This window comes from Chelonoidis abingdonii, chromosome 2 (assembly GCF_003597395.2).
Source record: "Chelonoidis abingdonii isolate Lonesome George chromosome 2, CheloAbing_2.0, whole genome shotgun sequence".
Taxonomy (NCBI): Eukaryota; Metazoa; Chordata; order Testudines; family Testudinidae; genus Chelonoidis; species Chelonoidis abingdonii.
The window spans coordinates 92216223-92241340 of record NC_133770.1 but is presented as its reverse complement, the minus strand read 5'-3'; the positions used below and the strand labels follow the sequence as shown (position 1 = coordinate 92241340).

Here is a 25118-nt window from a genome sequence, read left to right as displayed (position 1 = left end):
ACCAACTCTTTGGAAGCTCCACATTGAATATTATATAAACTGCTATACCTGTACATCAGAAGCCAAATCCTAAGGTCTTTAATCAGGGATAACTCCAACTGATTTCAAAGGGAGTTACTCCTGAGTAAGAAGCTGAGAATGTGATTGAAGAGTGTGAATTGTAAGCAGAATTTAGTTATTTCTTTTATTCCCATTACTGCAATATCTGATTGCCTTGCAATCTTTTAATGTAGCACATGACAACACCCTGTGAGGTAGGGAAGTATTTTCCCTATTTTAGAAATGGGGAACTGACACATACATGGGCTAAATAACTTGCCCAAGATCACAGAAGAAGTCTGTAGTGGAGAAAAGACATGAACCCAGGTCTCTCAAGTCCTAAGCTAGCACCCACTATGGTGGATCATCCTTCCTCTCCCTTCACCCTGTCAAACTTATTCTTGTTGATTTCAGCCAGACTTTCATTGCTTTACTTGTGAATATCCTTGCTTATGGGGCAGGCCTCCTGTTCAGTAATGTATACTTTAACTTCAGTACTGAGAAAGGAAGTATAGTATATAATATCAGCAACACAGACTTATCAGAAACATCATCAGCATGAATAGTGTGTCAAATGTTCCCATTTAGATAGAATATTATTCGAGAAGATTGGAAAACCTATTTTTTACCTGTTGAATAATTGCCTTTCTGAGGATGCAAAGTTAAAAACACAACTGCAGACAGTAAGCAGAACAAGTAGGGAGAGGATCCCTGTTCGGGGTTTCTACTGATCTACGAGGAGGCCGCGTTGTTGTTATTGTTACTGGAATTTGTTGCTCTTGGGATCGAAGCACAGTTTGTTCTATTATTTCTATTAAACTAGAATAGAAGAAAATTATAAGGATTTTATTATGCTTCTAATCATGTGAGCTTATCATTCGAGTAATAAACACTCCAGTTTCACAAGCATTAGCACTGAGATATATCTGTACTCTTGGCTGGAGGAACTGCCACTCTGAAAGACGAAAACATGCCAAGCATAAGTGTGTAATAAGCAATGCTCCCATCTAGTGGCTAAATTGTAACCCCACGTTTTACCAAATAGAAAATTCAAAAATATCATGTCCCTCCTATTCAAAATATTTGTCCTAGAATATGGAGAGAATATAGATAGGTTTTTATTATTTTTATAAACCAAATCTGCATTTCTGTGCATACTAGACTTAACAAGAATTCAGGATTTTTGGTGACTTTTTTTTTTTTGTAAGCAGGCGAATATTATTAACATAGCCTGTTCAGTTATGTTGTATATGCTGCACTTGCAGACACCTACTTGAAGTCATTTGCTGCTAATTCGATTTGGCAATCACTTCCTAGTCACCAAATATACTATAGCTATAGGCCAAGGATTCCTTTTATTGCTGTGTCCAAGTATCCTTCAAGAGGATTTTAAAATACCTGTAGTGGCAGATTAGTTAGTGTGATTACCTGAACTTCTGATATAATGCATTGTTAGTGAATAGAATGCTCTCTTCTCTAGCATTAATTCATTTTAATGGCAATAGTTCAGTGTTTCTATAGGGCATTTTACTACTTGTGTTAACAGATGTCCTTTCCTGGTGTCACTATGAACATATCAGCTTCATCATAGAGTCCACCTGTCTTTGCAGTCTCCTTCTGGAGTGAGCACTGGGATTAGAGTTGCCAACTTTCTAATCGCACAAAATCGAACCCTCCTTCCCCACCCCTTCCCTGAGTCCCCGCCCCTTCTCCGAGGCCCAGCCCCCGCTCGCTCCATTACCCTCCCTCTGTTGCTCTGTCCTACCTTCTCTCGCTTTCATTGGGCTGTAGCAGTGGGTTGGGATGCAGGAGGGGGGTGAGGGCTCTGGGCTGGGGAGAGAATGAGGGGTTCAGGGTACAGGAGAGGCTGGCGCAGGGATTTGGATGCGGGGGAGGGAAGGTGAGGACACCAGCTGGAGGTGTGGGCTCTGGGTGGGGCTGAGGATGAGGGGTTTGGGGTGTAAGAGGGTGCTCCAGGCTGGAGCCGAGGGGTTTGGAGTGCAGGAGGGGGTATGGGCTCTGGGTAGGGCTGGGATGAGGGGTTTGTGGTGCAGGAGGGGGATCAGGGCTGAGGCGGGGGGTTTGAGTGTTGGGGACAGGATGTGGGCTCTGGAAGAGAGTTTGGGTGTGGGAGGAGGCTCGGGACCAGGGCAGGGAGTTGGGTTGTGGGGGAGTGCAGGGTTCTGGTGATGCTTACCACAGCTCCCAGGAAGTGGCCGCCAGGTCCCTGCAGCCCTTAGGCTCATGAGCAGCCAGGGAGGCTCTGTGCGCTGCCTTCGCGCCCACAAGCTCCACCCCTGCAGCTCCCATTCATCGTGGTTCCTGGCCAATGGGAGCTGCAGAGCTGGCACTCGAGGAAGATGCAGCCTGCAGAGCCTTCCTGGCTGCCAATGCATTTAGGGGCTGCCAGGACCTGGCAGCCACTTCCCGAAGTTGCGTGTTAGCCCTGGGCCCCTGCTGCACCACTGACTGCACTTTTAATGGCCTGGTCAGCAGCGCCGACCAGAGCCACCAGGGTCCCTTTTCAACTGGACATTCCAGTCAAAAACCACATGCCTGGCATGGTTTTCAGTGTTGCAGTGCAGAGTTATATGTCTATCCAGCCAAAACCAATATTCAACAGTGGAGGTGGGCTGCTGCACTAAGGAATCTCTACTCTATCCTGTGGCGCAGTCCTGCTCGTTTTACGCACGTAAGTAAGCTTGCTGTCAATGACCCCGCTCAAATGGGTAAATGAGCAAGATTTGTCCTTCCTAGAAGTATGACAATGATAATGAGGGTAATTTTGAGACCATAGAAGTAGAGGTGTCCAAATCTCCAAATATTAGGCTGATTTCTTCTGTATTGACAGAAGCATAATTCTGTTCAGCTTTCAGCAGAGTTCATGAGGCAGATACGACAGTTATCCCCTTTCCTCTGGTCCTCACAGTTTCTAAGCTACATGGGACATACCACAATTCCACTTTAAAGGAAAATTGGGATCTCAGTGGGTCAAGATTTGCTGAATATAATTTCCTTCCTTCCTTCCTTCCTTTTTTTCTTCATTATTTCTGTTTCAGCAGTACTTAGAAGTCCCAATCTAGGAATTGGGACTTATTATGGTAGGCTCTATGTACATGTTATAAAAACCTGACCCAAAAACCTCGCTTGAAGGCATGATAGCATTTTGCTGTCCAAACACACATTTGCTTGTTACTACACAGATGGTTAATTGCTGTCCAAACATCCAATTATAGTTCACTAGCTGGACAACTATGCAAATAAATAAATAGTTATTATTTTCTACTAGTCTGGGCTGGGACATGGCCATGGCTTGTTTAACAAAAGGTGATACTTAAGGCAAGTTGTAATTTGAATAGACTAAGGTATATACTCTATCTGTTTATTATTTTTACTCCCCTTTAACATTGAATAGGTAATACACAGAATGTAAATATGAACGCAGAAGTTAGACACAGGAACCCAGCCTTAGTGTTCAACCCTGATCTCAGGTATATTGTTTAATTGTGCCACGCATTAGATGACGAGAACAAGAAAATGTTTGAATAATATCTAAAACCTGTCATACTTCTTCATACTTCTTTTTGGTGGAAATCTCATGAAAACAAAGTATTGTGCCCAATTTTCAGGAATCCATTCTGGAAGAATGGGCGGGAGAGGTAGCTCAGTGGTTTGAGCATTTGCCTGCTAAACCCAGCATTGTGAATTCAATCCTTGAGGGGGTCATTTAGGGATCTGGGGCAAAAATCTGCCTGGGACTTGGTCCTGCTTTGAGCAACAGGTTGGACTAGATGACCTCCTGAGGTCCCTTCCAACTCTGATATTCTATGGAGCACAGTCTTTCTTATGCTACTTGGTTATTTTTACTTCCAATATCAGTTGAAGCCAGAGTGCAGAACTTGGCATTAGGAAATGCAGTGTGTTTTGATTTCAACTTTGGGGTGAAGATTTAGTGCAGTTCTTATTATACTTTAACTGGTTCACTCATCCCAGTTTCATGTCTTGAAAAATCAGCTGTCAATGCTTGTGTGTGCAGTTTGTCTAGGTAACTTTACAAGATGCATACTCAGGTTAGATGTTGGCATTTGGCCATAGTTCTACATTGGAGATGATGTAGAGCTGCAAAACACAAAGAAGTGCTCAGGAGACACAATGCTTTCCCCCATCTCCTTGAAACATAAGCGGAGTGTGAACCTGCAAAATCCCTTGTGATGATTCCTCCCACCCCCCAGCACAGTCATCCAACTTTGCATACTGGTTGGAGAGGTGGGGCTATGGTCCCACTTCTAGTACCCATTTTAGGGCAGTTTGTACCCATAGAGGTGCATCGACAGAGTATTTCCTGCTTTCCACAAAGGAGGGAAAGTGCTTCTTGTATCTTCCGTCCACTAAGTCCAGGGACAATCAGGCCTACTCTGACATGTCCGCACAGTCATATCCCTGAGCAAGATTGTGCCCTTAGAGTGAAACCAGATCACAGCTAAGGTAAATAATGGAAGTAGAAAGCAGACAGAAAAGCTTATCAAGAGAGAAGGAAGAATATGGGATAGCTGCTAAAGAGATATTAGTAACGAGAAGCAACACATCTTGTCTTCCCCACCCCACCAGTAGCCAGTCTCAAGTTTGCACATCTCCTCAGATCATGGTTATTTTAAAAGATATGGAAGATCACAGGATGACTATGAGCTGCCAATATGACTCAGATATGAAAAAAGCTAATGCAATCCTAGGATGCATCAGGTGAGATATATCCAGTAGTAATAGGCGAGTGTTATTGCCATTATACAAGGCATTGGTGAGACATCTTCCGGAATTCTGTTTGCATTTTTGTCTCCCATATTTAAGAAAGATGAATTCAAAGTGGAATAGGTGCAGAGTAGGGCTACTAGGATGATCAGAGGAATGGAAAACCTACCTTATAAGAGCAGACTTATGCAGCCAAAAGAAGGCTGAGAGCAGATACAGTTGTTTTGTATCAATACATCAGAGGGATAAATACCAGGGACGGAGAGGAGTTATTTGATTAAGCTCCAATGTTGACACAAGAACAAATGGATATAAACTGATGATCAACAAGTTAAGACTTGACATTAGATGACCGTTTCTAACCATCAGAGGAGGGAAGTTCTGGAATGGCCTTCCAAGGGGAGCTGTGGGGGTAAAAAACCTGACTTGTTTCGAGACTGAGCTTGGTATGTTTATGGAAGGGATGATATGATGAGACTACCTACAATGGGATGTAGCTTGAGCTGCAACTTCTAGCAGCAAATATTTTCAATGGCTGATGATGGGACACTAGATAGGGAGGGCTCTGAGTTACTACAGAGAATTATTTCCCAGGTGTCTGGCTGGTAGGTCTTTCCCCCTGGGTCAGATTGGCAGAGACCCTGGGGGCTGGGGGGAAGGGACAGGGGGTAACCGTCCTCAGCAGCATGGGGCACAGGTCACTTGCTGGTTTAAACTATAGTAAATAGTGGATTCTCTGTAAGTTGAAGTCTGTAAATCATGATTTGAGGACTTCAATAACTCAGCCAAAGGTTATGGTCTATTACAGGAGTGGCTGGATGAGGATTCTGTAGCCTGTGATGTGCGGGAGGTTAGACTAGATGATCAAGATGGTCTCTTTTGGCCTTAAGGTCTGAGACTCTGGGCCCCAGTCCTCAAAGGTGTTTTTTCACCTAATTCCCACTGATTTCATTGGGAGTTAGGAGTCTAAATACCTTTGAGGATCTGGGCCTCTGACACTGCAACATTGATATGTCTAAGTGAAAATGTGAAACCTAGAAAGAAGAAACACTGTTAACTGGGAAGCATACCATAATCCAGTTTTAAAGGGATACTGTCCAGATTGTCAGTTGTGTTTTGCTTTGTCGGTACATAAATGCTCATTGCATCATCCACTGTGCTGCCGGATGGCTCTGTTCTTGTGGGCAAACATGAAGATGTTTCAGCTTATTTGGCTTGTTCAGACCAGGACTAGCTTCCACAGAGTCAATGGATGGTAGACAGGCAGCTCAGTGTTTTGAATAACTGTCTTTCTACAAGTTAGCTTTCTGTGCCTGGTGCCTTAATACTGCATTTAGAGGGGAGGCTCTTGTTCCACTCAAACCAAAGGAGGAAAGTAAGGGAGGAATTGACTGAATCACAGTTCATTCTCTGCTCTACTCCTAGAGCGCTGCAGCTGTGTGCCATACCTTAGGCCTTGGCTACACTGGCGCTTTACAGCGCTGCAACTTTCTCACTCAGGGGTGTGAAAAAAACACCCCCCTGAGCGTTGCAAGATACAGCGCTGCAAAGCACCAGTGTAAACAGTGCCACAGCGCTGGGAGCCCGGCTCCCAGCGCTGCAAGCTAAGCCCATCAGGATGTGGAGTACATGCAGCGCTGGGAGAGCTCTCTCCCAGCGCTGGTGCTGCGACCACACTCGCACTTCAAAGTGCTGCCACGGCAGCGCTTTGAAGTTTCAACTGTAACCATACCCTAAGTCAGCACAGACTGTCAAGTCACAGTCTAGGCTCAGGAGACTATTATGTGCCATTTCCTATTCAATGGATCCAGCTCCAGAATTTTTTTCTTGACCCTTGGTTAGCTTTGGCTGTACTGGTGCATCAAACTGATGCTATTTCAAATCAGATACCAAACAATTATTCACCCTTCTTGTGCACAAACAGCACCAGCATTCTAGCTGCTACCCATAGCGGGGGAGGGGTAGCTCAATGGTTTGAGCATTGGCCTGCTAAACCCAGAGTTGTGAGTTCAATCCTTGAGGGGGCCGTTTAGGGATCTGGGGAAAAAAATTGTCTGGGGATTGGTCCTGCTTTGAGCAGGGGATTGCACTAGATGACCTCCTGAGGTCCCTTCCATCCCTGATATTCTGTTCTATGTAAAAAGCAACTCTTGAGATGTACTTTATTAACAACAGCATATTCATATGGTATTTCATCATGAAATGTATAGTAAGTTCCTGCAATGATTTCAGTAGATTGCTGAGCAAAGTACAGGAGCTTAGGAATGTGATTGTACATTGCAATGTCAGACATTTCTCACATACTCATTATTTTTCTATATGCTCTGAATTTCCAAAATGTGTTTGTAATCATGGGGAAAATAGTCTTCCCCCTCAACACACACTAAAATGATTTTAGGTCAAATATAATAGAAGCTGTCAGACAAATACAAGTCTCAAGATCAATGTGAACAGGACATGAAATTATTTGAAGTCATGAACGATTTAGGGATAATTATGTACCAAAACCAGAATCTCTTCCATGCTAATACTATTTTCCCCCTAGCAAAATCAACGTTAAAGACTCCAGTCATCAGCTAAATCAAAGGGATGTTATTTAAAATCAGATACCAAATAAGTATTCAAGAATTTTTCCCTCAGAATTTATTCTCCATTTTTCCGGCTAAACAGGACTCTGTCACCTTGAAGTTATGTTCTGTTTTCTTTAGCAAGAATTATCACTCTAAAACAGGGGTAGGCAACCTATGGCACAGGTGCCGAAGGCAGCACGCAAGCTGATTTTCAGTGGCACTTACACTGCCTGAGTCCTGGCCTCCGGTCCGGGGGGCTCTGCATGTTAAATATTGAAGCTTTATTTAAAATTAAGTTTAGCTTCAACATTTTGAAACCTTATTTGCTTTACATACAACAATAGTTTAGTTATATATTGTAGACTTCTAGAAAGAGACCTTCTAAAAACGTTAAAATGTATTACTGGCACTCGAAACCTTAAGTTAGAGTGAATAAATGAAGACTCGGCACACCACTTCTGAAAGGTTGCCGAACCCTGCTCTAAAATTTCAGATCCTTTAAAAAATAGATAACGGAGATGAATTAAAACATAATGTGTTGTATTTCCTCTTTGGTTGATTTACTGTACTGTATCTCTTGGGCCTCTTCCTTACTGTCTTTCCTGACACAACAGAAACAAGAGAGAGACACAAATGTGCAAGTTATTCATTCATGGTCTAAATGTTGTTAAAAAAGGCTTTCCCAATCTAACTAAAGCTGCTAAAAGAAATCTGTGAGTGTTAAAACTCCCAAGAGCCATCTAGTGGTTGGAGTAGGACACTGGGTCTCAGGACCCCTGGGTTCTATCCCTAGCTGTGAGACTTTAACCAAGTAAACGTAGCTAAAATTTTCAAACTAGGGTGCCTAAAGCTGGGACCCATGTGTAATGCATATTTAGGCACCTAATGGGGACAGGTAGTTCAGCACCTTTTAAAATCAGGCCACTTATTTAGGGGCTCAGCCCTGCAAGGTGTTGAGCAGTCTGGCCCTGCTCTAGTAGAGAAGTTAAATATGTGCTTAACTTTATGCATGTGACTAGTCCCGATGACATCTGTGCATTCGAGGAGTGTGACAACAGTATATATGAAACAGGAATATTTCATTCAAATAATGGAATAAAATTCAGATTGCTAACACAGTGGAAAATTTGGTGATGTTCCTAAATAATTGAAATGAAAGATGAAAAAAAGTTCAAGTAAGTCATGTAGTCCATCACCTTGCTGTAGTTGTATTGTCCCCTCTAATGCATTTTATTGTCTACTGTAACTTTAAATGTCAGCACAATAGGAATTCCTCCAGGGAGACAGTTCCACAGCGTAATAGATTAGGAAGTTTCATAAACAGCCTGAATGATCTATTTTTAATGTCATCCCATTAATGCTAATTACATCTGTTAGGATATAGATATTCAGGCCTGTCTAAACAGCAGGGGCAGCCATAAGCTGGGAAGCGAACGGTCATGTCCTCACCAGTCACACTGAAATAAGGCAGTTTTGGGCTATTAAAAAGAGCTGGGAAGCAGGGGTGGCAGGTTTGTAGAAATTCTGGTGATGCCCAGAACCCGCACCTCCCCAAACTCCACCCCCCACCTGCCTAAGGTTCCGGGAGGGAGTTTGAGTCGGGGGAGGAGGTCTGGGGTGCAGGCCCTGGGCTGGGGATTAGGGTTCAGGAGGGGGTGCAGGGTGCAGGCTCTGGGATGGAGTTTGAGTGCTGGGTGCAGGGGCGGCGAGTTATATGGGCCCGTGGTGCCTGGGCTTCAGCAATATTCAGGGCCCAGCTCTACCAACGTTTGCAACCGGGTCTCTTCCCCAGCCCCGCCTGCCGCCCCCACATGCCTCCCCCGAGTGTCTGCCAGCCCCCACTTGCTGCCCCCACGCACCTGCCCCAGGCCCGGAGCCTGCAGCTCTGCACTGACTTTGCTCTGCGGGCTCCCAGCATCAACTGCTGCCGCAGGGTGCTAGCGTCCCCCATGTGCTAACGGTAGGGCAGGCTGCGCTTACCCTGCCCTTCCACCTCAGACCCTTCCCTTTTCCGGCGGGACCCTCCACCAGCACAGCCCCCGCACTCCTGCCTGCAGTCACCATTCCTGCTCCATGCTGGGTAAGGGGCAGCCCCATCCCTCTCCCCCAGTGAGGCTACAGTGAGAGGCAGCAGCAGGGGAGGAAACACACATGTGATGAAGCCCCCCCACCCAGCACCCACCACAGGGGAGGCGAGGGGCTTCCTGGACCTGAGAGGGCCCTAGGAGCACGTGCAGTGACAGTGGTGGGGATGAGTGCTGGGGGGGGAGAGGCCTTGGGGGAGTCCTCCTCTCTGGCCCCAGCCCCAGGGCAGCCTGCCTGCACCCCAAACTCATCCCCAGCCCTGCCCCACCCCAGATCCCACAAGCCCAGCCAGCACCCTCACCCCCCTACACCCCACCCCTCTGCCCCAGCCCTGAGCCTCTCTAATGCTCCAAACCCCTCATCCCCAGCCAGAGCCCTCACCTCCCCGCACCCCTACCCTCTGCCCTAGCCCTGAGCCCCTCCACACCCCAAACCCCTCAGCTCCAGCCAGAGCCCTCACTCCCCCACATCCTAACCCTCTGCCCCAGCCTTGAGCCGCCTCCTGCAACATGAACTCCTCACCCCACACCCCAACCGTCTGCCCTAGCCCTGAGCCCCCTCCCACACCCCAAACCCCTCATCCCCAACCCCACCCCACAGCCTTCATCCCTGCACCTCCTCCTATCCCCAAACTCCCTCCCAGACCCTGCACCCCTCCCCCTTCCCACACACCCTCTCTTGCCCCCAAACTCCCTCCTAGAGCCTGCACCCCAGCTCTCCGCATTCCCTCCCAGAACCTGCACCCCTCCCCGCTCCTGCACCCTCTATTCCTTGCCCCAGCCCAGGGCCTACACCCAAACTCTCTCCCAGAGACTGCACCCCTCACCCCCTCCTGTACATCCACCCCTTGCCCCAGCCTGGAGCCTGCACCCAGCACCCAAGCTCCATCCCAGAGCCTGCAACCCCAGACCCCCTACCCCACCCAAACTCCCTCCCAGAGCCTAGCTTCTCACCCCTTTTGCACCCAAACTCCTTCCCAGAGCCTGCACCCTGCACCCCTCCTGCACCCTAATCCCCAGCCCAGGGCCTGCACCCCAGACCTCCTCTCCCCACCCAAACTCCCTCCGAGAGCCTTAGGCAGGTGGGAGAGTGGAGTTTTGGTGGGGGGAGGCGGTTTCTGGGCACCACCAAAATTTCTACAAACCTGCCACTCCTGGCTGGGTGCAGACTCCGGGCTGGGACAGGATGTGGGGGTGCAGAGGGAGAAGGTGCAGGCTCTGGGAGGGAGTTTGGGTGCAGGCTGTGGACTGGGGCAAGGGGTGGGTATGCAGGAAGGGGTGAGGGGTGCACGCTTTGGGAAGGAGTTTGGGTGCAGGCTCTGGGCTGGGGCAGGGGTGGGTGTGCAGGAAGGGGTGAGGGGTGCAGGCTCTGGGATGGAGTTTAGGTGCAGGCTCTGGGCTGGGGCCAAGGGTGTAGGAGGAGTTGAGGGGTGCAGGCTCTGGGAGGGAGTTTGAGGATAGGAGGAGGTGCAGAGGTGAGGGCTGTGGGCCTGAGGATGAGAGGTTTGGGGTGTGGGAGGGGGATCAGGGCTAGGGCAGAGGGTTGGGGTGTGGGGTGGGGCTGGGGATGAGGGGTTCATGTTGCAGGAGGGGGCTCAGGGCTGGGGCAGAGGATTAGGGTGTGGGGGGATAAGGGCTCTGGCTGGGGCTGGGGATGAGGCATTTGGGGCATTAGAGAGGCTCAGGGCTAGGGTGGAAAGGCAGAGTAAGGGCAGTCTGCCCTGCCATTAGTGGATGGGGGGCACTAGGGCCCTACGGCAGCAGTTGATACAGGGAGCGGCAGAGCAGAGTCAGTGTGGAGCTGCAGGCTCCAGGACTGGGGGAGGTGAACGGGGGCAGCAAGTGGGGCTGGGAGACACTCAGGGGAGGTGCATGGGGGCAGCAGGCGGGACCAGGGCAGAGACCTGGCCCCAAATATTGCTGGAGCAGGGTCCCTGGGCCCTGAATATTGCTGGAGCCCAGGCCCATACAACTCGCCGCCCCTGCTGGGAACAGGGACACTGAAGAAGGAAATTGGAATCATTGGTTGCTAGAAGTTCACCCCAATAAACATGAAATTGTTTGCACCTTCAGACTTCGGGTATTGTTGCTCTCTGTTCATGCGAGAAGGACCAGGGAAGTGAGAGGGTGAAGGAATAAGCCCTCTAACAACTTGGTGCCATGACTCGGATGCATCGCTTCGGACAGGGGGGTGGAAATTGTTTCTTTTGTTTTTCAGACACTCTACAAGCAAGCTGCCGCCAGCGGAAGAATACCCCAGAATACCATGGATCTATGTTTTGTGGTGTTCGTCTGTGGTGTTTGTCTTGTTGCTAGCATTGCTGTGTTTCAATGAACAGAAAACCTGATGACATTGGTAGGGGATGGCTTCAAAAGGCTAACCTGAGGGGGGAGATGTGTATGGGAATGCAAAATACTCAACTTGGAGGCCAGTACCTGTGTAATAACTACTGTGGTACATGGAATGGCAAATAAGCTGGTTCCCACAAACCCTATGGGAATAATGAGAAGGGAAGGGAATCAATGCAGGGGTGTGTGAAATTGTGTAAATCCAGAGAAGATGGTTGGATGTTCCCCTCCCTGATGGCCATGGAGTAGCACATCCAGTGGCCTATAGCAAGGGGTGGACAATTCGGTGTACTGTGTATGAGGTGTTTTGCTGGGAACATACATATTAATAGGGGGCATAGGGGCTGACTCTGTGGATGCTCTGGGGCTGGAGCACTCACGGGGAAAAATTGGTGGGTGCTGAGCACCCACCAGCAGCTCCTCAACCCACCCTCCTGTCTCCACTCCACCTCCACCTCCTCCCCTGAGCGCACCACCGGGTCCTGCTTCTCCCACCTCCCTCCCAGCGCTTCTACCGTGAAACAGCTGATTTGCGTGGCAAACCTGGGAGCGACGGGGGAGGAGGGGGAACGTGTCACACTTGGGGGAGGAGGTGGGGATTTGGGGAGGGGACCGATAGGGGCAGGGAGGGGGTGCAGTTGGGATGGGGCTGGGACACAAGCACCCACCGGCACCCAATAGGGGCAGGGAGGGGGCAGAGTGGAGTGGGGGCACGAGCTCCCACCGGCGCCAACAAAAGTTGGCGCTTGTGGTAGGGGACACAATTACACCAGCCCATAATCGAACTACTGCTATCTGGACTTTGGTGCACAAAATGGCTCTGTGCATCTTATTGCTGTGAATAATTGAACCAGTGCATACTGCCTGATTCCATAGCAAGTGGTTAAATTAGTTTGGACAATAATCCATTTCTCTGTGGACATTCAATGGATTTATAATATGAAAAAAGCAAGCAAAACCTGCAGGGGCAGCTTGTTGCAACTGCAAGCAACTGGACACATTAAGATCTTGACCTTGTTGAAGGAAGAGAGGCAGTGTTTTGGTGGTGGTTCAGATATTGACCCATACTGCAGTGGTCAGGACTCTTGGTGTTGCTGTGGATTATTATAGTGGCTGGTGTATTGATAAGTATATTTGTGTTATATTGCATATGAAGATAACCTATAAGTAATGTAGTAAGCCTTCCCCAACCCCCAGTGTACTAGACAACCCGGACCCAACCTTCTTGGGCCCACTATAATGGGAAGTCTGGAACACTAGTTGGAATAGGTGTGGTATGCCCGTATGAGAGAAGGTGCAGGGCACGGGACTACACAAGGGGCAGTGGGACAAATGGAATATCGACACCTTCCACCTTGATGGCTGGCCCTATCACGAAATGTGTCGCCGTATGTCCTGTGCTTTTCCAGGGATACCTGGGCAGGAGGATCCCAAAAGAAAAAGGGGGGGAAAGGGGCAGGACTGTTAGGATATGATTAGGCCTGTCTGCAAAGGCCTATACTTTAAGAATTTAGGTGTATGTTTATCACTTAGCAAGTTATAGAGGTACAAAACAAGAATCAGAATCAGTCTGCCTGTTTATAGCTCTTCTCTCACTATGATAGTCTAAGACCTCGTTCTTAGGCTAAGGCCTTTGGCTAAACAGCAGGGGCAGGCATAAGCTGGGAAGCGAATGGTCACATCCTCACCAGCCACACTGAAATAAGGCAGTTTTGGGCTGTTAAAAAGGTGATCCAATCTGTCACCTCCAGAGAAAGGGAAAAGCCTAGAAGATTTAAAGAAAATTTAGTTGGATAGCAGCCTGTCTAGCAGGGACTCACTTATCTATAGCTGGGGTGTGAAATCCTCATTTCTTTGGTGTTCTATCATTGTGGTCCCCATTTCCCTGTTGTTTGTCTGTATAATCTCTGGTTCTGTAATTGTTTCTGTCTGCCCCATAATTAATTTTGTTGGGTGTAAACCAATTAAGATGGTGGGATATAATTGGTTAGATAATCATGTTACAATATGTTAGGATTGGCTAGTTACATTTCAGTAAAATGATTGGTTAAGGTATAGCTAAGCAGAACTCAAGTTTTACGATCTAGTCTGCAGTCAATCAGGAAGTAAGGGGAGACAATTGGAATCATGTTTTGCTAAGGGGAGGAAATGGGAACTGGGACACAAGCACGGCTCTGTGGTGTCAGAGCTGGGAAGGGGGACACTGAGGAAGGAAATTGGAATCATTGCTTGCTGGAAGTTCTCCCCAATAAACATTGAATTGTTTGCTTCTTTGGATTTCGGGTATTGTTGCTCTCTGTTCATGCAAGAGGAACCAGGGAAGTGAGAGCCCCCTAACAAGCCTCCTAACAACATCCTCCAAACCACCCTAAATAATTCCTCACTTTCCTTGATGTCTATGCCCTTCAAATATATTGCAAATGCTACAGTCCCAGATCAGACCTGCCTGACATGCAGGCAAGGCCGGCTTTAGCAAGTGCGGGGCCCAATTCGTACTCACCTGGCGGTGCTCTGGGTCTTCGGTGGCATTTCGGCAGCGGGTCCTTCAGTCGCTCCAGGTCTCCGGTGGCATTCAAGGACCCGCCGCCGAAATGCTACTGAAGACTCAGAGCGAGTGAAGGGCGTGCCACCAAAATGCCGCCAAAGACCCAGAGCGAGTGAAGGGCCCGCCACCGAAATGCCGCCGAAGACCTGGAGCTCCACTGGGTGAGTAAAAATTAAAAAGGCGCCGGCATGGGGCTCTCTTAGGCGCAGGGCCCAATTCCAGGGAATCGGGCGAATTGGCCTAAAGCCGGCCCTGCATGCAGGTGTCCAAGGGAAGACAGGGCATGAGAACTCCAGACAGCACAGTTCCTGCTTTAACGAGAGGGTTGTACAAGACCTCAGTTTCTAAGCTGCTTTTGAGGCACTTAATTTCATCCTTGCCTAATGTATCAAAAGGCCAACTTTCTCTCCAGCTGCTTCCTCTTCTTTTGATGCATCTCTTTGAATCCCCCCAGTTCTCTTTGATCCCGTTGGATAGCACTAGCATATTACTAGAGCTGGTCAAATAGCATCTGTCAGATCAAAAATTCAACAAACTTGAGGGCTTTTGAGGGGCAGGACGTTGTGATTCATTCCCAAGGGTCAATAGCCTTCGTCACGTGGCCCACCAGGGTAATCCACAAGACATTTTGTTTATGTTGACCATCCATAGGCATGGCCTCCCACAGCCCCCAGTGGCTGTGGAAAGGTTGCCGACCCCTGCAGTAGCCAGTCCTGTTAATTGCAAATGTTTCCCCTGTGTGTAAATAGTCACAAAATGTTTTGGATGAAAATTTTTCAGATTATAGCTTATTCAGAACCTGTTTCTTTAGATTATTTGCCATTGTGTGTGTTGCCAGAGGAGTTGTGGATGCTTAGCATTATTCCCTAGCACCCTTAGCTGACACAGGAAAAAGCAGTGAAGTGCTTTGGAGAGAGTCATAGATATTCTGCCGTAGGGAGGGTTTCTGTAATGTGAGTACTTAGGGAAACAGGAGAGAGAAAAGGGATATGTCAGTGGATGAGGCGCTTTGGTGCTCCAGGTACACTTGGATAGTGAATGCAAAATATGTTGGAAGAAAACTAATAGCAGAGATGCAGCATAGAAATGACTTCCATGTCTTTAACTTTTGTAGTTGTTTTCATATAATTGACATAAAATATAAATGATACAAAAAGGGTAGCAAATGCTTCTCTCTCTCATGGTGACATAATGCTCTTCAGAAGCATTGCATGGCATGATAGCAAGGGGATAATATTTGTAAATTGTAAGTAATTTTTTCCAGAACTGAACTGAATTAGAAGATGGTCACAGTCTCGTTAAAAGGAAAATCTTGGTGCAACCTTAACCACAGAGTCCCTTTATGTTTCTCATAATTATTAAGAAATCTTTATAGATGTAACGAAATATAGGAGTGATGAAATAATCAAATATATGGAACGGGATTTTATATATAAAATCACACGCATGATGGTGTGATGTAGTATATGGATTTTATCAAAAGGGATGGCCACATTACTCACCCAAGATAGCCAAGTAGGGCATCCCAAAAACTGCGTGTGATGGGGTATATCATACCCTCTGAGGCCCCCTTCTGGAGGCCTTGAGGACCTGCCACACTGTGCCCCAGAAAAGGGCAGTGAAAAGGGTCCTCCAAGCTGCCTAGAGTGGCTGTGTGGGACGCAGCCAATCAGGGCCCAGATGGTCAGTATAAGAGGAGCTGCAGGGCCAGAGTAAGTTCCAGTTCCTTGCTGGAGCTGTAGGAGTGTGGCTGGCTGTGGGAGCTGCAGGTTCTTGAATGAGGTAGTGCTGCCAGAAGCCAGGGAAAGTGAGAAGGAGCCCTGAGCTGGTTGCAGGGACTCCATGAGGACAAGGTCCTGAGGTAAGGGTGGTGATAGTGCAGGGCCGCGGGGAAGTGGCCAAAGGAATTAGAGCAGCGGCACGACTTAGATAAAGGGACACAGCAGACAGCTGCTATGTCTGGGCAGGGGAAGACTTTGTCACCAAAGAAGGAGCCCTGGAGCACTGCTCTATCCTGGAGCAGGGACAACTTGAGGAAGACACTACACAGGACACTGGGAGAGACCCCTGTTGGACTTGTACCCCAGAAGGGGTTTTGCTTTGCTTTCTCAGACAGACTGACTATGTGTGACTCAGCTGGAGGGTTGAGTCACCAAAGACACACCACAGAGAGAGAGAGTGCAGACATGCGCACTTGGTCAAGGGCGGGGGGAGGAGAGCGCTCGTGAGAGGTGAATGTGCCCCATTACACTGCCAATAAAATATTTGTACCACACTGTTTTATCATGTGGTCTGTATTTGTAGGGAGAAAATGTTAGAAATGTGTTAGATTTTGAAATGTCAGGCCCAACTGTGTCATGTAGGAGGAGGTGTGGAGTTGCATCAACCAAGTAATGGCTCTGGGAGGTACTGTTCCTGGAATAAGCATAATACCTTCCAAAGTTCTAGGGAGCAGGCACCCAGGTGGTACAGGAAGAGGCAGAGCTGTCAGATCTTCACAGACTTTAATTACTATAGGTCGGATCCTCAGATTATGTAAATCGTCATAGCTCCATTGACTTCTGTTGGGCTACTCCGATTTATCCCAGCTGAGGATCTGGCTTAATGAGTCACACATAGCAGGCTTAGATTTTGAATCAGTCTAAATTCTCACCCCAACTCTGAATGACTGTGAGATTCTGTGCCTGTTCCCTACTGGGTAGCAGATTGCTAAAGTTTCAATTAGACAGGCATCATTACTACCAACTGCTTCAAGTTCTAATGTTTGTAAGTTCACGGACTTGTAAACATTTGTTTAGGCAAAAAGAGGGAGGCAAATAAGGGCGATTAATCACTGGTTTCCTGTGATCAGCAACCAGCCTCATAGTTGTAAAGATACATCTATATATTGCACAGTAGTGTGTAAGGTAGTGAGATTGATGAATCATAGTATATGGGAATTTCAGTAAGTTACCTAAAATAGTCACAAACTTATAAATAACCAGTTAAATGCACACTAGTGGAAAATACTATAGTATAAATTATTAGCAATTGCATGTTCTGTTCCAATTTGCAATGTAAGGGGTACCTCCAAGGGGTACTGTTATAAAGTGGCGTTCAGCAGGAATCACTGTTAGGAGCCATGTATTTGAATATTTGTGGTAGTGATCACAGGACAGGTCTAAAGTCAGCAATGACAAAATGTAAATTTTGCAGCAACACTGGAGGAGTGTGCATAGACGCATACTTATTTGCAATCTTTACATTAAATAGATGCCTAGACATTATTTAAAGTCTCCCCAGATATAGAATGGTATATATTTATTTTTCTTTTTTAATTATCTGCAGTAATATGTGCTAATTTTGCAGTGAACCCAGTTTAGGAATACAGTAGTGAAATGAAAATGAGCCTTAATCATACTCAGGGCTAAAGTGGCGTTAAAATTCCACATTCTGGTAAGGAACGCTTTTTGTACCCAAAGAGAAATCCAGATAGAAAGCAAACACATTTTCTACACCAAAGAGCATCCTTCTGAAAGCAAAACAATTGAACAATTAGAGTCTTTTACTCCATTTTAAGTAAGTACAGAACTAGAATTTTCTTGTTGGTACAGCTGGTAATGTGGTGGATGGGAGTGAAAGGCAATCTGTGCTCCATGTGCCCACAGAGAACTTTCAAAGTCTGGGGAAAATGTATTCCTTTCCTTTCCATTAGCAGGAAAGGAAGGAGGCTTTTGTGATTAAGGTATGGCATAGTAATGGGAGATGGGGCACTTGGTTTTACTTGCAGCTCTGCTACAGAACTCACTGTGTGACCATAGCCAAATCATTTAGGACCTGATCTTGAGATATGCTAGCATCTACAGCTGTCATTTACTTGGAGTTAGGAGTGCTTAGGATTTCTGCAAAAGGATACTATTAGCCACTAGTGCTTCAGTATTTCCTCTTTAGTACTGGGTTAATGATATTTCTCACAGGGCTGTTGTGAGGTCATGTTAATGTTTGCAGATCAGGCTGAGTTCTTTAGATGGGAGGCATCAGAGAAATATAAATTTAATATTTGACATTGTTAGATTTTGTACTTACTAGAGCTGAGAATGTTTAATGGAATTTAAATAAAACCATAGAAATCCAGAGAGTCTAATTCTCAATGTTATAATCATCTTGGCAGATAGGCTATCATGTGCAAATTTTTTGGAATCATTGCAGCAGTTTACAGATGAACATTATATAATGAAAAATCCCTCTGCTGAGTGCACAATAAAAGAGAATGAGGTAAATCTGTGGGCAGACAGCGGTGACTGTACAGCATTGTGTTTTATGTATTCGGCAGATACAATATTATTCACCTTAGATGTAGTTAAGAAATCAGACCTATGCTGCAAACCCCAGCCTCCTTGCCCAAATGAAAAGCTATCTTCTTTATGGAGACAAACCAGACTGGCTTCAGAACATGGCAGAAAGAGATTTGTGACATAGTCGCTTCTGAGGCATGCAGAGGATTATCAATCAATTCAGCACTACTTGAGATGGGTTTGGTTGGGTAGCATGAACTATCCAACCCCTAAGCAGCAACTAGTTGATATGAGTGGGTGCTAGAACATGGGTGGCTAAGCAGGAGTGCCAAAGATATGCATGGGAACCTAACCGTTTCAGAACTGGTTTGACCCCTTTCCAATCAAAGTACAACTTTCAAGTTTGATAACTTCAGAAAGACTGTTGGAGGGGGTTGCTCTGGATACAGTGTTTTCTTTTTCCTGGAAATAATGCAAAATGCCTCTTGATTTAGCAGAGCATCTTCTTTGTAGAGATCTATTGAGGGTGAAGATTTGTCTGTGGATATCAGTGAAGTCAATGGAGTTACTGTGTCAGGGATTAATGTAGTCCAATTTACTTTACTTTTGAATGTTGGAGATATTATTTGCCAAGCTAACTATTCTGTCTCTGAGATAGCGAGAACAGACAAAGCCACAGATTTTACTATTGAAGACAAACATTAAATTCAAATTTTAAACGGATCTTTGCTTAAAGCAAAATACCTTGGAGTACCAATGTATATTTTATCTTTGTCATAGTTTTGCTTGCCATAAGTTCACATCACAATAGGTACCGCTGCTATTGTGTCATGAATAAAGTCAATGGTAACTAGATCCTGATAAGTGTCAGAGGGGTAACATGCATCTGATGAAGTGGGTATTCACCCACGGAAGCTTATGCTCCAATACATCTGTTAGTCTTAAAGGTGCCACAGGACTCTCGACTCTTGTTGCTTTTTATAGATCCTGATACTGGATCTTGCAAACTAGCGATTTCAGTAACATCTCCTTTGGCTCTATCTTCATTTGGGCATAAATATCATGCTGATAAACCCAGATTGACCCAGTTATAGTGTGAGTAAGGACAAAACAATCTTAACCACCCAGCTCTGCCAGCACCCCGTAATCGTTATGTTCATTGCCTTTGCCTTTCCTGGTATGTGTATCTTGACCAGAGACTGCAAATATACTGTACTATGTGGTGTGGTGAGCAAATATCTCATAGAGATTCAAACATGACCACCAAACTCACTCTCACTTGTGATGTGAGCTAGTACTTTAAATCCACTATGTCAGACTGACTTTCCATTTACTGTGAATTCACAAAGTACATGAACTTTATGTGGTTGTGTGCTGAGCTGCCTTAATACTTGTGACAGAGCCATTTAGAAGAGAGGATCTGTGTTTCGTTTGCAGTGTTCTTTTCTTTACCCAAAATACAAGTACAGTGTTGCCCATTTTAGTGTCAAAGAGATGCTGAAATGGCTGGGAAGCAAGGGTGGGTGGAGTGCCCTGTACCAAAAAGACTTATATGATCTACCCGTCTAAACACACTAAGCTCTTGAGCTGATCCCACTGAAACCAATATTTAAACTTCCATTGGTTAAGGCAGGCAGACATTTGGGTCTGCTTGTGTAGGAAAGAGTGTTCCTTTCAAACTAAGTACGCAAAAGGCTTTAGCTATTGTGCAGTTTATGGTCTTTGTGAGATTACACAAAGCCATGATATTTGGAAGGAATGAGCATGTCTAAACTGATACCTTTTTTTCCCTCCTTTCCTAGCGTTACAATCTCTTGACACTCGGGGGAAAAGGCAGCATTGACGCATTTTCTTTTTCTTTTTTTTTTCCAGATACAGAAGAGTAAAAAAAAAAAAAAAAATTAAAAAAAGAGACTGCAAATTTCTTTCATCATTTTAGCTGAGCTTCTTCATTCCTCTCCTCCTCCTCCTTCCGCAAAGACCAATTTCTGGGGAAGGCGTTACACAGCTTTCAAAACAATCCTCCTCCCACTGGCTACTTCACAGTTAATGACTCTGGGGTTTGGGTGTTTTTTTCCTTCACTTTTTTCCCCGTGTGTGTGTGCTGTTTCTTTTTAAAAATTCCCTGGGGGCAGGGGTTGTTAACAAAATAATTCCGCTTTCTGGACAGGCAAAACAAATGAATGAGGATCTTCCTCAGAAGCCGTTGCTTCCCTATGCTAAAGCCCTAGCTTGTGAAAGACATACTAAGCCCTGCCTTGTGAAAGACAAGAAAATTGGAATGTGTGTAAAGGGGCTTGAAATTACTGCCTTTGTACTATTGTTTCCATCTGCTAGGCAGAGAATTTGATACTAGTTTTAGCATCAATTCAGAGGATTTTGTTCATGAAGGTGGTGAATTGTTAAATTCATAAACTTCTCACTAGGACTTAGTACTGTTACACAGCTTTTCCAGCACTCTATGATATCGATGTTTGTTTGTTTGTTTTTTATTTATCCTGTGGGCAAATTCATTTAACCTTCGATTTATTTCGTGCACTTTTCTTATTTTGTTTTAGTAATGACTCACAAATAGGGTGTTTGCTCAGGGCTGTTGCCCACTAAAGCTCTGAGGAATGTACTTTTTGTGTTGTCTTCCATAACTAGTAATTACAATTATGATATATTTCTCGCATCTGTTTCTTAGATACCTGTAACCACTCTTTACCTGACCTAGAAGTACTGAGAGAAGGCAGGCATTAGGAAGTCAGATGGATCAATTCCTCCTTTCATCTTAGTGTGACATTTCTTTTATCACTGATTGAATGGATGAGTCAAAGGAAAAGAAAAATATAAGTTTTTAATATAAATAAGTTGGAAAAGTAGAAGCAGAAAAAGAAAGATTGGAAAAAAAAACCAACTATGGTCTAAGTACACCACTGGAGTGACGTAGACCCATAAACTTGAAAGGTGAAATGTTCAAAACTAACTCACTCAGGCCCTAATTCAGGAAAGTGTTACTGTTCATGAAAGCATTAAACACGTGCTTAAATGCTGTCCTGGATTAGGGCCCCAAGATAGATCCAGTTCAATATAACTTGATTTCACCTGTCCATGTGAAATTAACACACACACAGTTATAGTGTGTATAGTTTTGCCTTGTTCACATATATATTTTACTATGAGTCAGACTGCTTTCATGCTACTCTAGAGAATGTGGAAAATATTGCCTCAGGAGGAAAATAAACTCCATCTGTATTCCATTTCCATGTTCAAAGCACAAAACTTTGTTCTACCACCAGCCTATATTAGATAGAAGACTCACAGCTCCTGTTCAAATGCATATGAACAGGGATGAGTATGTTTAAGATGGAAGTAGGAAATATTGCCATACTTGTATTAGCCTCACAAAACACGAGCAGCGGTGGGGCTCGTTCAAGTTCAGATTTTGAACATGAACATCCCATAGCTCAGGAATGTTTGTATCCAGGATTTTGGTTCAACCCACTCTGCAAAATTCAGATTCACATCTGAGTTTTTACTTCAGACACCAAAGTTTCAGTTTGTTCAGATATAGGGATTCAGTTGGGGTCCATCTCATGCTTACTAAAATATTTTCCCTTGGAAGAACTATAAAAATAACTGCTGTTAACATAGATATAGCATTCTCCAGCTGTCTTATCTATATTGGTTCCTTTAAATAAAATAAAGGAACACACCATAGTCTAATTCCTTAGAACTGTTTCTGTGACTGTTCCACACTCAGAACCCCTATCAGCTTCAATGGAAGTTCCACACACCTAGCAGCTGTAGAATTTGGCCTGTAGGCCCAGATCCAAAAAGGTACTAAAGCTCCTAACTTTCATTAAAATCAATAGAAGTTAGCAGCCTAAATACCTTTGTGGATCGGTGTCTTCGTCTTTATCAAATTCTTTAAAGGGACATTGACAAGATATAAATAATACTGCATTGCTGACCCAGTCCTTACTCCTACTGGACCTTAACTTGAATATGGTCTGAGCCAGCACTTTTTTTTTCTTTAAATGATCCCTACATAGTTTACAGTGACTAAAAATTCCTTGGACTATTAAAACTGAAATAATTTTAAAAGTCAAATTGATCTTCAGCTCTTTGTGATGTATTTTTGACAACACACTCTGCTTTGACAGTGAAATGAGACTACAGTGAGCCATTTCTTGGTTCTCATGCACTAGCACTTTGGCTCAACTTCAGGCAGTGAGGGTGACAAACTACCCAGGGAAGTGATGGATTCTCCATTTCTTGAGGTTTTGAGATGAAAACTGGATGCCTTTCTGAAAGATATGCTTTAGTCATACACAAGTTATTGGGTTCAACGAAGCTCAATGTAACTGGGTGAAACTGAACGGTCTGTGATAAAGAGGGGGTCAGACCAGATGTTCTAATGGTCCCTTATGGCCTTACAATCTCTGCATATACCACAGTGGTATATTAACATTTAAAAATATTTTTGACATTTTAATAAAGTTGTGAAATCATTTCTAGAAGACTCTATGGCCTTTCTAAAAAAAAAAGGAAAAAAAGAAAATGTAGGTGCTGAGAGACTGCAAAGAGAGTGGTATAGTTTACCTCTGTGCTTCTCTTTGCAGGTTCAGGTCCTAAACTACTGTACTTGATGGTATCTCTCTAATTAACCATCTCACTGAAATGCTCAATAATATTGTGCTAGTGCTTTGAGAACCAAGAAATGATATCTCTAAACATCTCCCAAGTGAACTAGACAGCAGTACTGTCTCTTATTTTATTTCACACATTGTCTGTGAGTGCATGGAACTGAACGAATGGCTCTTTACACAATTCAGTTCAATTAAATACATTTCCTCAGTGTGTAAAACACAATGAAAAATATCTGTTCTTAATTCTTTACCTTCCATTCAGCTTCGCCCTTCATGTGAGGGGAAACAAAGCTGTAGATGCCTTACTATCTGCTTGTCTATTAGAAGAGACAAAGAGTAAGCTACACATATTGAAAATATGAGGCCCCTGCTGCAGGCCTGATTCACTTCTGTGGGAGTCACATACATGTAAACACAATCATGGGTGATGGAGATGTTACAGATTGAGACCTGGATTTGAAAGTCAACCTGTGTACTAAAATGACACACTTCAGCCTTTAGGATGAGAGTGCTGGTCAGATCTCTCAGAAAGTACCACCTGGCTGGATGACCAGACCAAAAACTGTCTCCTAATCTGTGAAAGTGAATCCAGGCCCCTTACATCCTGTAAGCAGGGAGAGATTTCCTTGGGTGCCCTGCTAACTTGTCCATATTTAGACTTTTCAAAGTAACGGATCTTCAGAGAACTGGCGTAGCTCCGTTGACATAATTAAATGGTGCCTGTGCTCCTATCTAACAAAGGCCCAAACTGCCATTAAGGGATGTCAGCAGATTTTATTGCCAATTTACAATTTACTTACATTTTTTTAAAGTGTAAATGTTCCCAATTCTGTACTCAAATAATGATTTAGTTGATGAGAAAACTGGATGTGTCTCTGACAACGTGCAAAGATAATTAGGAGTAGGCAGGGTCAGCTGTCAAAACAAAATGATTTTGATGCATCATTTAAAAGCACATGGTCGAATGCTTATATCCACTACTTGACTAGCTTTAAACATGAACTGCACAGCTTTTCATCAAGGGCGTGAGCTCAGGTTTTCTGTTTTTCCTTATAAATAATGCATTTTGGTGTTAATGACATTACCCACAGTCACAAGAGAAACATAGGTGCCTGACTCCAGGGCTTCTAAAAACTCTTGCAATTTCAGATTTAAAAATATTTTAGACTAGTCACAATTTCAACATTCTCTCTTTAAATATAGATGCATTGTTTTACATTGGCATTTTACATTCAGGCACTAGTGTCGTTCTGTGCTATAGCAGGGGAAACCCAGAGCCCTGTACTTAGGTCCTGGTAGGTAAATAAAGAAGACGTTTTTAATTCTTCTGTTTTCAATACCCAGTAATTTGTAGCTGGGAGTGAATTTTCAAAGGGGCCTCATTGCAATCTCTTTTGTGCTTGTGAAAAAAACTGACATGCAATTTTTGAAAAAGGCCACCTGAACATACAAACACTAGCATTTAAACATGCAAAACTTGTTTGTGCTTTAGCTTTTGTGCAAATGAGGTTTGGAATGGGTAGATTTTATCATTTGTGTGTACAATTGATCATGCTCAAATTCTGTTTGCAGAAAGTCGCATGAAAATCTTTTGCAAAGACTTTACATTTTAGCTCATGGAGTGTACACACAAAATATATAACTGATTTTGGATCTGCTTTTTAAGTACAAAAAAAAAAAATCGTATACCTTAAACATTGATGGGCACAAACTTTCTCATTCAGTTTCTATCTAAGGGCCACAGCCTCAACTGGGGAAAATCAGTGCGTCTTCATGGAGTGAGGAGATTTCCCTAAATATCTAATTATTTCACCCTGTTCTCCTCACAGTGGCACCAGTATACTGGTGTAACTCCTGTGACTTCAGTGGTGTTTCAC

At 44.7% G+C, this 25118-nt stretch overlaps 1 protein-coding gene across 6 annotated transcripts in view; it reads left to right on the top strand.

The window, feature by feature from the left end:
• PDE1C (phosphodiesterase 1C) overlaps positions 1-25118 on the top strand; it is a 498893-nt gene that overhangs the window by 446282 nt on the left and 27493 nt on the right. The window contains exon 19 of one of the 6 annotated variants that reach the window (XM_075062576.1): positions 20480-23171. The exons of the other annotated variants lie outside the window; for them this stretch is intronic. Coding sequence (XP_074918677.1) covers positions 20480-20493 — 14 coding nt within the window. The 3' untranslated portion in view covers positions 20494-23171. Of the gene's footprint in view, positions 1-20479; positions 23172-25118 lie in introns of those variants that run through there. 6 annotated transcript variants of the gene reach the window in all.